Raw genomic sequence first — 12,419 nt, 5'->3', positions numbered from 1 at the left:
TCACTGCATAACTGTCCTTTATATATAATCTGAGTCGGTTCAAAGATCTGTCGAAATTAAAAGCAAATTTCAGCGTCAGAACATTGTTCCAATGTATAGCTTTTTTATCGTAATATAAGAACTCGAAAGAAAATCAAATAGCAATAGTAAAAGGTAGGTATGACGAATAATGGTAATGAATAATCTTTTCACAGGATTAAACAACCGCTCATAATTTGATTTACTATGCACTGATGAGTTAAAGACGATCAGAAAAATAAGGAAAATGACTGTGCGAATTTAACGCAGAATGATTATCTAAAGCCGACCTCTTAAACAACCGGAACTCAAGCTTTGCTTTGTAACAAAAAAAATATTTGCGATTGAAAGCAGTAAAGTAGACGGTAAGCAATATGTAAACTCTCTGAAACAAGAATACCTATATCGTAACAGCGAGCGAAGCCAACTTATCAAACATTATTTTTGGATCGAAAGATAAATAAAGACGACTTTATGCCGAATGACGCTCGGGACGAAAAGATTTAAGGCTCATCAATATAAAAAAAAAACAAAATAAAATATTGTACATAATTTCTAGTTTTGCAGAATCAAAACAATTACGATAAGAAAAGCAATATATTGCTTGGAAAATTATTTTTTGACTTTTGTGAACTACTGAGCAATCTGGTTTATTATCAACCTCTCGCTACTTCTGAATATTTATGGCACTTATTCGTCATTATTACCGATTCAGAAGCGCACTGAAACAGGTTCCTGTGTCTTAGTCGCTTTTACGACTCAAATTATGAAAGAACAACCTCACATAACTCAGCGCACCGGTCTGTTCTGTTCTCGGAGCCAAAAAAAAACATGATATCTATGCGTTTTGTTTCGTTGTATTCAAGTTCTTAGCAGTTTGTTTGCTAATTTAAGCAACGGTCTACCTGCCGACGCTCACGGAACTAGTCGGGAATACCTCGTGACATCATTCTCGTACCTTATCGATTAGCAGCAATATGGGATGACAGGAGAGAGTATTTGGACGACTGTGGGATATTCCAAAACTGTGCTATCTATTCGAAATGTTCAAATATGTATATGTTTTACTCACCTTGGTCTATTTTGCATGAAATGTTGCCCTCCGAAAATCACAGCCATATAGATTCCGCAATAGTAGAACACGTAGGTCCAGTTCTTGACCATCCAGACACGTGTATCCTGGTGAATGAATTCATTCTCAAAGTCGAAGATGTAGGAGTAGTTTGGTGTGATCTCGACATTCATGTTTGCTTTGGCTGCCTTTGGGGTGCGTGTTGGGTGTATCTTATTTTACTGATTATACTATTTTTTGGTAACACTCACTAGCTGGCGCTGTTGTTTAACTTTTCCTCAACGATTGAACTATTTTATATCACTTTATATTTGAAATTTAAGCACGACTATGGATTTAATGACTACCCCCTGTCTCAATAAAGAAAGAAAAATATTGCTATTAGGATTTATCAATATATAACCAATCGCTTCGAAGATCCACAAGTTACAATATCCATCATTCATTCGTAGCACTGCACGGCAGACGCACCGCTTGACACGAACTAGACTATTTCTTTCCCTTTTCTCATGCCGGTTACGGACTACTGCTAGTCGTCGTAACCGGTGTCCGAAGGTCTAAACGCACAAATGCAACTTTCGGTCGGAGCAAAATTTTACGAAACTATTCGGCCTTTCAGAAATCACACCAATGTTTCATAAATCGATTTCACGTTCCGACCAATCCAAGGAATCTCCAAGAGAGTAATTATGCTTCGATATGGAGAAGAGAGAGAAATAGTCGTGATTTTTTTTCCTCTTCGTCTTGTCAGACGAACGCGCGTTATATCACACGCGATCACTTTCAACGTCGGAAGAAACGGGAGAAATTCGTTGCTCGCAGACGGTTCCTCAAACAGAATAGTGTCACTGCATTTCGCTCACGTTTTAAGTTCTGGACTGAGCCTGACCTTGTCTGGTCCGGTTCACTGATGTAACTCACTGAACACCACTTTCCCTATGGAGCAACCATCCCGTTCTGCAAACCGGAAATTATTACATCAACAATTATGGATTTGCCAATATTGACAACCGTTTGAAGGTTTCACTAGATAAACTATCCTAAAGATAATCAGCTGTTGAAAGCCTAGATAGACTATAAACTTATTTCCTTTCCTACTTTAGAATGCAGCCGCGGCGAACACTCTACTACTCCGTGATTGGAACTAACTTTTAGTAATTCAGTATGTTTAACTGAACGGTCGATAACTGACTGGTGGCCGAATGAATGAAGTCACAATTTTAAGCTAACAATTTTCGGTCACGCTAGTTGCTTGCTGTAGGCTCTATGATGTGAGGGATTCATAAAAGTTTTCGATCACACGCGCCCCCGAGAGAGCCGATGGGTGAAGCTGAGAGAAAAACTGTCAGAAGGCTCTCTGATGGCGGTAGCCAAGGTGTTGTAGTAGCTCCGCTGGATCAATTTTATTGAAAGAGAGTACACCCCACGAAACGGAACGCATTCGAACGAGTAAACAGATGCACACACCCGGATGGTGTGTTCGCTAGGGTGTTACAAACGTTTGTGAGTCTCCACCCAGCTTCCGAGGTGTGTTGAAGAAAAAAATTATTCTGTGATTAATTCCATTGTCGAAACAGTTTCAATTTATCCATAAATCAAGTAAATACGCACAAAAAAAATTCTTCAGAATTCTTTTTTTTAAATGAGCTTCCAACAGCTGAGCATTCAGTAATGCGATTTATAAATAAACAACTATATAGGGGCACAAACAAATAGTTGTGCCCATAGTTTAAATGATTTAAAAATTAATAGTTGGTTGGATAACACAGTTCAAAAGTATTTCCAAAACTTCATGTTTATGATTAAAAAGCGTGCTTAAACCACCTAGCAGTGAGATGATGTCTTTTTTTATCCATTAGCATGTATTTTTCGCGTGAATATTCTTTGTAGTGTTTAGTTTTCATGAAGTTATTTTAATGACCGTCGTTTAAAATGACAGTTTGAAATTTCAAACTGCTCCTTGTAATTTTGGAACTGCAAGACAAATCGAAGACAGAAATTGTATGAAACCTTAAAATTATTCCTTTCAATCAAATCGTATGACAATCGAATCTGCATTTCATGAGATGTAGAAGTGAGTTTCCCTTTTTTATCATCATTAATTCATTAATTAATGGTATTTAGAGACCAGCATAACCAAAAATAGTTCGTATGTCCATGAATTAGTATGACGAATAACTTGAAATAGTTTTCAGCCCAACTTTGAAGATTTTTTGGTATCGTCATCTTCTATAACGGTTTGAATTTTAAAAACTCATCACCCTGTCATTTCAAAATTGGAGGTCGGAATCGGATAAAATTCGCCAATTTTGTATGGGACCATAAGTTTATGTTAATTTGAATTATTGTTTATTAAATTAGTTTTGGCCTTCTTTTAACTTCTCGATTCCGATACCTTCGTAAACGGAATGCGGAAAACGGTGTAACCGAAATCAGTTAAATTTGCCTAGTGGATTGTTAACCAATTCGTTAGATTCCAAATTTTTGAAAATCAGTGTGGCCTAGAGAAATCGTTGTGCGTTCAAAATAAAAATTTTGGGTGCCGTCCGGGATCGAAAAACTCTCAAAATCTGTGAACCCGATGAATTTATGTGAAATTTTTACACTAATCACTCTGTATCTCCTGAACCGGAAATCAGAGAAGTTTTTATGGGACCTTAAGACTTTTTATTTGAATTTTAGATGGGCGAAATCAGTTCAGACATCTAATAGTAAAATGAGAGACATTATTTTAATTTTATTACATATATCATACTGTAGCTCCGGAACCGGCGTATAAATCAAATTTTCTAACTGGTCCTCTCGCAGGCGTAGAATTGTACACGGTGTGACTTGAATTACTAGCTAAAGGAATGGAAAAGAATGTTATAATCTTTGCTATCAACTAACTGTGTAAACCCGCTGTTCCCTGCTAACGCATTTAGGAAAACTTATGTTTTAGCCATTTATTGTCTTAAATATAATCATAAATTGCTGATCAGATTGCCAATGGCATGAATGAAGAATGATGTTACTTTTAGTACAATTCAACATATTCTCGCTCAAAACCTCGTTACGCTCTCATATGGGAGATTTGAAAATATTTGACGCAGGTATAAAACTTCAACTGAGAGATTAAAGTCAAATTCCTAATTGAATATTCACTTCATGTCAACATCATTATTCGAGCGTTAGATGGTAGACCCTCATTAAACAGAATTCAAAATAAGTGACACGACACTAAATTATATAAAAAGTGCAGTGTCAAAATTTAAGTTCGTATAAAAATAAACTGAAATTTTGATAACATGACTGTTTTTGAAGCACCCTAACAATCAAACACTAACACATCGACCGAGTCCAATCGCGTGATGCTCGTCAGGCAATACAGCCTTGTCGAAAGCACTTTGGCTCTCTGAGTGGTTATTTCCCGTGTATCGAAACTCTCCTATCTTCTGCGTTCGTAGTTTGAATTTTAGCATAGACTAACCAGACACATTTTGCATACATGTCTATTCATAAACTTTTGTTTGGCTCTTGGGATGTTCCTTCGGAAAACATATGAGTATGCACATACCAATCCTATGAATTGTGCTAATGCATAAAGAAATTGCAACCAGCGGCGTCGCTTTGGGGCTTCCATAAGTGAATAGTGATGGGTGATAGAAAAACTTATCGGTTTTCAAAAGCACATATTCACCGGCAAGATAAGTTGTATGAACGAGACAGCGGTTTCTGAATCTCGTGTCGTGATTGCCATTGGATAGCGGTATAGTACAAAAACCAGTCTTAGGGTGCATATTATCAGCATTGATTTCTTTGCATATTTGCAACTCGTATTGACAACGCGTGTGCAAATTACGTAAGAGTTATGAATATAATGTGTCCATTCAGTTAGACGGTCGCACGTGTTATCTGCGGTCATGTTTATTCTGAAGGTAAATTTCATTTCTGTAACAAGCACTCCGAACTCCATGAATGAATCAATCTTATTTATGATTGTATTCAAAACCAACAGATTTATACATTTACTTTTAATGATACATCATAAAATCAAATTTAATCAAAAGATTCAAAAGAAACACCCGAAAAACACAGAAAAATTCTGAATGATTTTATATTCAGAGGGATCTAAAAGTCGTTTGTTTGGCTTAGCTAAAATATTAGAAAAGCAAATTGTGCTTCTATGTTATCAATATAATTATAAAGACGGAATCGAATACATTATGAAATGTAATCTGTATCTGTACGACATTATGAATATATCAATAAGAATTATGTATGATAGCACAAATTTCTATGAACATCGAATATGCCTACCTGTCCTTTTCTTTCAATTATTTATTAATATTCTTGCATTTTTTAAATAGTTTTTAATAATAGTTTAAGGGAATAATTGCCTATAGTATGGTAATAATCGAGAGCAAGTAAACATAGCGAAATTATCATTTGCAGATATGTTTTAGTATCGATAGCACAATTGATTGAATTTATTTCCTGTTACTTTAGAATAGGCATTACTTGGAAAAATTACTATACTCATCCAATTCGTAATTCAAACTAGTGATATGCATACCGCCAAAACACACCTCTTTCGATTACGATCGTTTTTATTATAGGTAATTACGATTAATCTGTAATTAGTGAACTTTTGCCTATGAAATTGTAACCGTGAAAACACCATTTTATGCCAGTGTGCGGATGATATCACGATTCTTCATACCCACACTGAAAGATCTCTTGATTAGCTATAGCACAAACACACACTCGCAAACGAGACAATAATTTTCTCCAAGGGAAAGTGATTTCTTTGAGCCGCTATGTATGGTTATTCTGTTTTATCAATGTATAACAATTAAAAAACTTCAGACGCGCAGCACAATATGGAAAATTATTCTCACATAACACAGTCACGAAAATTTGTTTACAGAAACCGCGAATATTTGCAAGAAATGTGGCTCCAGGCGTGATTGCATCGGACTGCACACTTTCGCACAACTCGGCACTCGCACACCAAACTTTTGCAAAGTGACAGATTGGCGGCACCAAGGGATTCGATAGCAGGTATGATATTACCGATACACATTTTTATAGCGACTGTGACGTCATCGTTCGCAAATTAATACGTCTAGTAGGGGACCTTACACGAGAACCGGTAATGAAACCTAATGATCGACTAGGTAATTACATTAGAACTTTGTATGGAGATTTCGGCATTACTGCACTTACACGTTCAGTCAAAATTAAATTACTTGGTAATAATGACATTACTGGTTCTCGTGTAAGGTATCCTATTAGATGTAACGACATTGTTCAAAAAGACATTGTTATTAGGGTAGGTATGAAATCAAAGCAATAAAATTTTTGCTTGATCGGTATGTTAATAGTTTTCGAATACTTGTCAATACTATCTTTGAAGACATACAAGTAGTAAAATCCTGTATTTACTTGAGATAAATCTACAACTTAACGTAAAATGCATCCAAATTCCATGGGTGAGAATTCAGGAAAAAGTTGCATACAAGATACAATTATAGCGAAATATTTCAGGTTGTCAATTGCGCCATCTATACGTAATTGGTTTTTTAACGGAAAATCGACACACAGATAGGGCTGCAGTTGAGCAGTAAAGAAGCTGTCAAAGTACAGGCACAGCAAACAGACATCCAATTAGTGATTTCAATGTGTGAAAAAAATTAACGGTTGTTTGGCAAAGTGATCACCGAGTAGCAAACAAGTTTTCACTGGTACGCTTTACACAACTTTTTTAACTCTGTTAGCTTGGATGTCCGTTCTCTGTGGTACAATGATATTCATTTTTTTCAGAAAATTGTAATTTATTTGTGGCTTGACTTCCGATGAGACTCTGAACGAGTGATTGGTACAATGACGATGCAATGAAATGTAGAGGTGCTGCTTTTTTAGAGATGATACTCTAAGGGATGTCGGAAATTTCGAATTACTCGATTATTTAAAAAAAGTTACGATTTCTTACAAAAACGGGCAAATTCAATTAAAAAATGATAGTAGAAGTGGAAAAAAACAGTTAGTAAAGTATCCAAATTAAATGGTACTCGATCGCTAAACATTCTAGTACTCGAGAAATCAATATTACACTAGTTTCTGTTAAAAAAAATGAACTATCAACACGCTGCTTGCTTAGAGATGATACTTTCAGCAAGAGCTGTCAAATCGGTAAGAAAATTTTTGATTACTCCATCTTTCTTATAAAAACGAACAAATTCGATTGAAGAATCATAGTAGAAGTTGAAGAAAAAGTTTTTATTCTGAGGTGGTAATGTTGATCTTAATTCATTATGCGAAATCTACCGTTTATTCAGAATGGAGCATTAAACTTGCTTTGATACTATTTTTCAAATGCCTGGAAATAACAAATAAAGTATCCAAAATAAATAGTACTCGATCGCCATACATTCTAGTACTCGAGAAATCAACATTACACTGGTTTCTGATTAAAAAAATGTTGATCCGGAAAAACCTAACCTTACCCAATTTCACACATTTCTGAAGATTTTCGTGTTTAATCGTAGTTTACACTAAAAGAAGTAGTAGTAATCACTTTGAAATCGATTTTCTTCTGCTCCGAGTGTACTTTTATTACTGATATCTATTTGTACTATTGAATAAACGATAAAAATGTTGCAAATCACTACTGCCGATATGAAAATTTCCGAAAGAATCCTCCTTTTCTTGGTTCCATTTTTCATTGGCAGGTGTCGCTACCGGTAAATCAGCTTTGCGACAATGTGCCAATTGTAGATGTGTACAATACTTTCTATGGACAAATTTATATTTTTAGATATTGCTTATTCGCACAACGCTATCACCTCACAGCGCGAAAGTCTACGCAATAAGCTTACTTTTAGGAGTACGTTGATACATGTATATTAAGATTATAGTTATCACTGAGCTATACAATGTTAGTTGATTGTAAATTTTTAGCTAAAATTATATTTTGTACGTCATTGAAAACTATTCTAACGTTGTTTGTATCCGTAGCTACTGTGTAGTGATAGTAGCAAGATCGTTTTCGTCGCACCAGATGGGAAGTACGCCGGGGAGGTTCATTTGTGATATCCTGCAAAATAAAAAAAAAAACAACAAATGCTTCAGTAATATGTTAAGCAGTACAGCGGAGTATAAATATTTATTTATAAAAAAATTGAATAAAAATAATTATTATTAACGAAAATTATTCTCAATATTCAATTAATTTCCAATATTAATAATTCTTAGTTGCGTTAACATATCTGCAAATTTTAATTCTTTAAAATTTTTCTATTTTAATAGAATTCACAATAAGTTTGAAACAAGTCTGCTCGATTGTATTTGAGCAAAATTTCTCAAGTTGAAACCATGATAAATTTTCATGTTGTAAAGAGCGATAATAACTGGTTTTCATTTTGGAGTTTCATTCAATATAAAATAAGCATAAAACAAAAAAAAAAACAAAATGTAAAATATGGGATGAAAAGTCCCGGGACAAACACATAGATGGCGCTAGTTTTAGTCCAGTCAATACTAACCTTTAAAAGACAGCTGTTAAAATTTCATAATATTCATTAGTTTGTCAGTTATTGTGCTAAAAGTGACACTACTTTTGTTATTTTCAGTACAATTGATCAAAAACAATTTCGTGGTTTAATTTTACACTGCTTCTTGATGGGAAAAGTACGGTTCAAGTGAAGCAATGGCTTGAAAAGTGTTATGGAGACTCCGCTCTACAAGAAACAACAATAAAACGTTGGTTTGCTGACTTCAAAAGTGGCCGTAAAAACCAGAAAATATTAAAAAATTCACAAAACTGTTTTGAATGATCGAAAAGTGAAGTTGCGTGAGTGTGAAGATATCAAAAGAACGTGTTGGCTTTATATTGCATAAGCATTTGATTATGAGAAAGCTCCGTTCAAAGTGGGTGCCGCGTTTGCTAACTGTTGGTCAAAAACGAGAACTTGTTGATGATCCTGAGCAGTGTGTGGCCATGTTTAAATGTAACAAACCGGAATTTGTTGCATCTGATTCGGAATGCATTTTAAAATCATACTGAATTTCGAATCAAATTACAGACGAGTGGACTAGGATATTACGTTTCTGAAAGAACCGAAACAATTTTTATGGGAGTAGTAGAGGTGCGTACTTGTACTTGTTATTTACATATAACCTTTTCCGATTCCATTATACCTTTAAATTCATGATAAATTTTCGTGGAAGTTGATGTATTACTCATGATACAAAAAAATCACGAATAATATACATGACATAAGAAGGCGCCCAATCAACCAGAAGTTCCACAATTACTTTAAAATCCACTTTCTTGCTACTTAAAAGTACACGCGGAACTTTTGAGAACTTGAAAGTACAGATCAAGTTCTGCGTGAAATAGCTGCTTAAGAAAACACGTGGCAATCTTTGACAGTTCGAAGTACAGAACAAGTTCCGCGTGAACTTTCTCGCTGCTTAAGAGTGCACGTGGTACTTTCAGCAACTTGAAAGTACAGAACAAGTTCCTCGTGAACTTTTTCGCTGCATAGAAGCTGAACAATGTATTCTAGAAGCAGCTTAGAAGTTCGTTCCGCTGCGTCGCGCGAACTTTCAAGTATGGATAATTACTTAAAAATGGGCTGCTTAGAATGCTATTGATTAACTTTGAGAGCTGCTTAAGCCTCTCCTCAGTCCCTTTTATCCGAACTTTTGGTTAGTTGGGCGAATTCATGATAACGACAATGTAGTACAACACATTGAACCAGATGGATTGGGGTAAATTTCTAACCCAAAATTGAAATCTGTCTAAAATTACTAAAATTCAATTTATTTAGAAATAAACGGTACACCTTCATACCAAAATCTATCGCAGTATCTTTTACATTTTTCTCGCTTACTGTGTTTAGATATTTTGCTCACAAAAAAAGTTATAATTAAATTTCCGTATTTTTCACCTCCAACAAAACTCTAACGTAAGCGCTCTCGTGGGGTACATTTCTACTCCTGGCTATCTTTAAAAGGCCATAGCTCAACCGATTAAGTGAAATAAAATAAAATAAAAATAATGCACCAGTGTAAATGAAAGACCAAACATCAGATTGAATTTTCGTAAAGGTTGATAATGATGACAGTAAACCGTAACCAAATAACGAAGGTTTGAAGTAGCGCTGGGTTAAAAGTATGCTTCTTAAAACTTATTCTGCTACAACTGATGTAACACTCCTAGATGTAAAAGATTTAAATTCAAACAAACTATTCGACGTCAAATTTAACCATATAAATCTGCTGTTTGTGCCAAAATACTACTTACCACCAATTTCGATTTGATGAATCTTTTGCTACGTGTAAATTCGTCACACACGTCATCGGTATCTGCGAGTGCAACATAGTCGTCATATTCGGGAAAAAATGCACGCATCGATTTTCCGGCCGCTATCTTCTGCTCCAAGATATCCAGCTTATTGAGAAACACAATTAACCCCGTTTCCGATAAGAACCGGTTGTGCCAAACACCTCGAAACAATTCAAACGCTTCCACTAACCGGTTCTGGGAGGGATCTTCACGTAAAGTTTGATCGAAACTGCCACATGCAATCATGAACAGAACTGCCTCGATACCTTCAAATACCTGCATCCATTTGGTTCGATGACTCCGTTGTCCACCGACATCAATCATTCGAATTTCTTGACAGTTTCCACCAAACGGCATTTTTATTCGGAAACTAATCTCCTGAATACCAGTTGTAGTTTTCCGACAGTTGAGTATATCTGCATTCGATGGGATGTATCCGGGCATAGAAATTTTCTCAATACGATCCAGGAAACTGTAGAAAAATGAAAATTCCCTAAATTCGAATACCGACAGCTATGCAAATTTGTCTCACTATTTGGCGCTATCGATCAACTGAAATTCATTCGAACGTTTAAAGCATTGCTTTACTCCTGTGTCAGCCCACAGCATGCGAACACGTTGAACATAAATCATGGTCAGATACCAAGGCGCTTGTTTGCCCATCTTCAAAATTTCTTCCGCACATCGCAGATTCTCTTTCGAGTCAAATCGTAGATTCATTAGGATAACTTGTCGCACTAGCTCGAAAATGGATTCGTGAATGTTCTCTATTATATCATGCAACTTATTCAAACGTTCACTGAAATTATTGGATTAGAATTTAATGACATCTGCCCAACACTGAGAGGCTGGAAGCTCCCATTTAAGGCTATTGACTAAACTCACTCAAAACTGAAACCATTTTGTTCGTGTAAAATTCTCATCTGTTTTATGATGGTTGTTTTACCGGATTCGCCGGCTCCTAGTAAAAGAATTTTGATGGAAGTATTAAAGGATTCATTGATTTGCGTGAGCCTTTTTTCTAATTTCTTCTGCCTGATATTCTTTTTCGATGAGTGGCGAAAGCAATCTTTCAAAAACATTGCAATCACTAACGGTAACAGAGAACGATCTGAACTATAGTCTTTACACTCGTAGATTGAAAGAGAGCGTTTGTTCAGCTCTACCTGAAATAATAAGGGAGCTATTGAAACGTTATCAGGGTCCCACCCGAAATTCGGAAGAAATCTTTTCAATGAAATTTCATCGAACGAGTTCACAGTATCAGAGACTATATACATGGAAAAATAATTATTAATTCAACCATATTAAGGTTTGTAATTATTACTTCTATAATAATTGTACCTGTAAATAATTTAAAAGAAAAGAATTTTTCATTCACTCACTATTACTTTGCTCTCCCTCACCGTCAATTTTCACTCACCACCCGGGTGGAATCTATTTCATCAGCCCTGGTTGTTATAATTAGTCTAATTGATTTCGAAGTCTTGGGCATCCTAAATACTGGCGGAACTTATCAAAGGCTATCACATGTATGTGGGTAGCTAGGCCGGTGTAGTGATTCACGGTACACGATTTGTGCTAAGCATGACGCTATCAAAAGCTTTTTTGGTCGATGGCGTGTGCGATTTGTCTGCTCCCGAAGTAGACGGACGCCTGCTGTTCAAATGTAATCTAGATCAAGATCTTTCCATAAGATTTCAAGCCATCTCGTTGAATGCACGACATGAGCAGATCGTGACAAGGTTAAATTCGCTGTAGTATAAAATGGAATAACAGAACATTTGTCGTGATTTTTCTAGAACTATCATGTAAGGATTAAAAAATTGAACTTGAGCGTTAATCTATTTAAATGTGATTGAGAATGTAAAGCTAGCTGCTTCCTGGAAATCGCATACATATCTTTCTCACTTCCGATTTTCATAAAGTTAGATTCATATAAAAAATATGACCTCCCCACAAAATTGATATGTGATTGGAAATTGAATTTTCAAC

At 35.6% G+C, this 12,419-nt stretch overlaps 2 protein-coding genes across 8 annotated transcripts in view; both read right to left on the bottom strand.

The window, feature by feature from the left end:
- The window catches only part of LOC131434168 (elongation of very long chain fatty acids protein 6), a 79,417-nt gene extending 73,296 nt beyond the window's left edge, over positions 1–6,121 (bottom strand). The window contains exons 1-2 of one of the 7 annotated variants that reach the window (XM_058600819.1): positions 5,971–6,121; positions 1,091–1,440 (exon numbers count right to left, since the gene is read on the bottom strand). In XM_058600819.1, coding sequence (XP_058456802.1) covers positions 1,091–1,263 — 173 coding nt within the window. In that variant the 5' untranslated portion in view covers positions 1,264–1,440; positions 5,971–6,121. Of the gene's footprint in view, positions 1–1,090; positions 1,445–1,561; positions 1,927–2,188; positions 2,384–5,970 lie in introns of those variants that run through there. The other 6 variants (XM_058600818.1, XM_058600824.1, XM_058600817.1 and 3 more) reach the window with 6 other exon arrangements.
- Positions 6,122–7,965: 1,844 nt separating this feature from the next.
- Positions 7,966–11,535, bottom strand: LOC131438459 (guanine nucleotide-binding protein G(f) subunit alpha). Its single transcript, XM_058608510.1, has 4 exons — positions 11,310–11,535; positions 10,957–11,223; positions 10,383–10,896; positions 7,966–8,168 (listed from the first exon to the last, which is right to left on the bottom strand). Exons 1-4 carry the CDS (start codon positions 11,504–11,506, stop codon positions 8,001–8,003), a joined length of 1,146 nt encoding a protein of 381 aa, XP_058464493.1. The 5' UTR covers positions 11,507–11,535; the 3' UTR covers positions 7,966–8,000.
- Between the last annotated feature and the right edge of the window lie 884 nt (positions 11,536–12,419).

The sequence above is a fragment of the Malaya genurostris genome, chromosome 3 (assembly GCF_030247185.1).
Source record: "Malaya genurostris strain Urasoe2022 chromosome 3, Malgen_1.1, whole genome shotgun sequence".
Taxonomy (NCBI): domain Eukaryota; kingdom Metazoa; phylum Arthropoda; class Insecta; order Diptera; family Culicidae; genus Malaya; species Malaya genurostris.
The sequence above is the reverse complement of the archived record's forward strand: the minus strand, read 5'-3'. Positions and strand labels throughout refer to the sequence as shown.

Coding starts and splice junctions, on each gene's coding strand:
- LOC131438459 (XM_058608510.1), bottom strand. CDS start 11,506: ATGTTTTTGAAAGATTGCTTTCGCCACTCATCGAAAAAGAATATCAGG. Junction 10,897..10,956: donor TTGATCGATAGCGCCAAATA/GTGAGACAAATT, acceptor ATTTTTCTACAG/TTTCCTGGATCGTATTGAGA. Junction 8,169..10,382: donor TCATCAAATCGAAATTGGTG/GTAAGTAGTATT, acceptor TTTATTTTGCAG/GATATCACAAATGAACCTCC.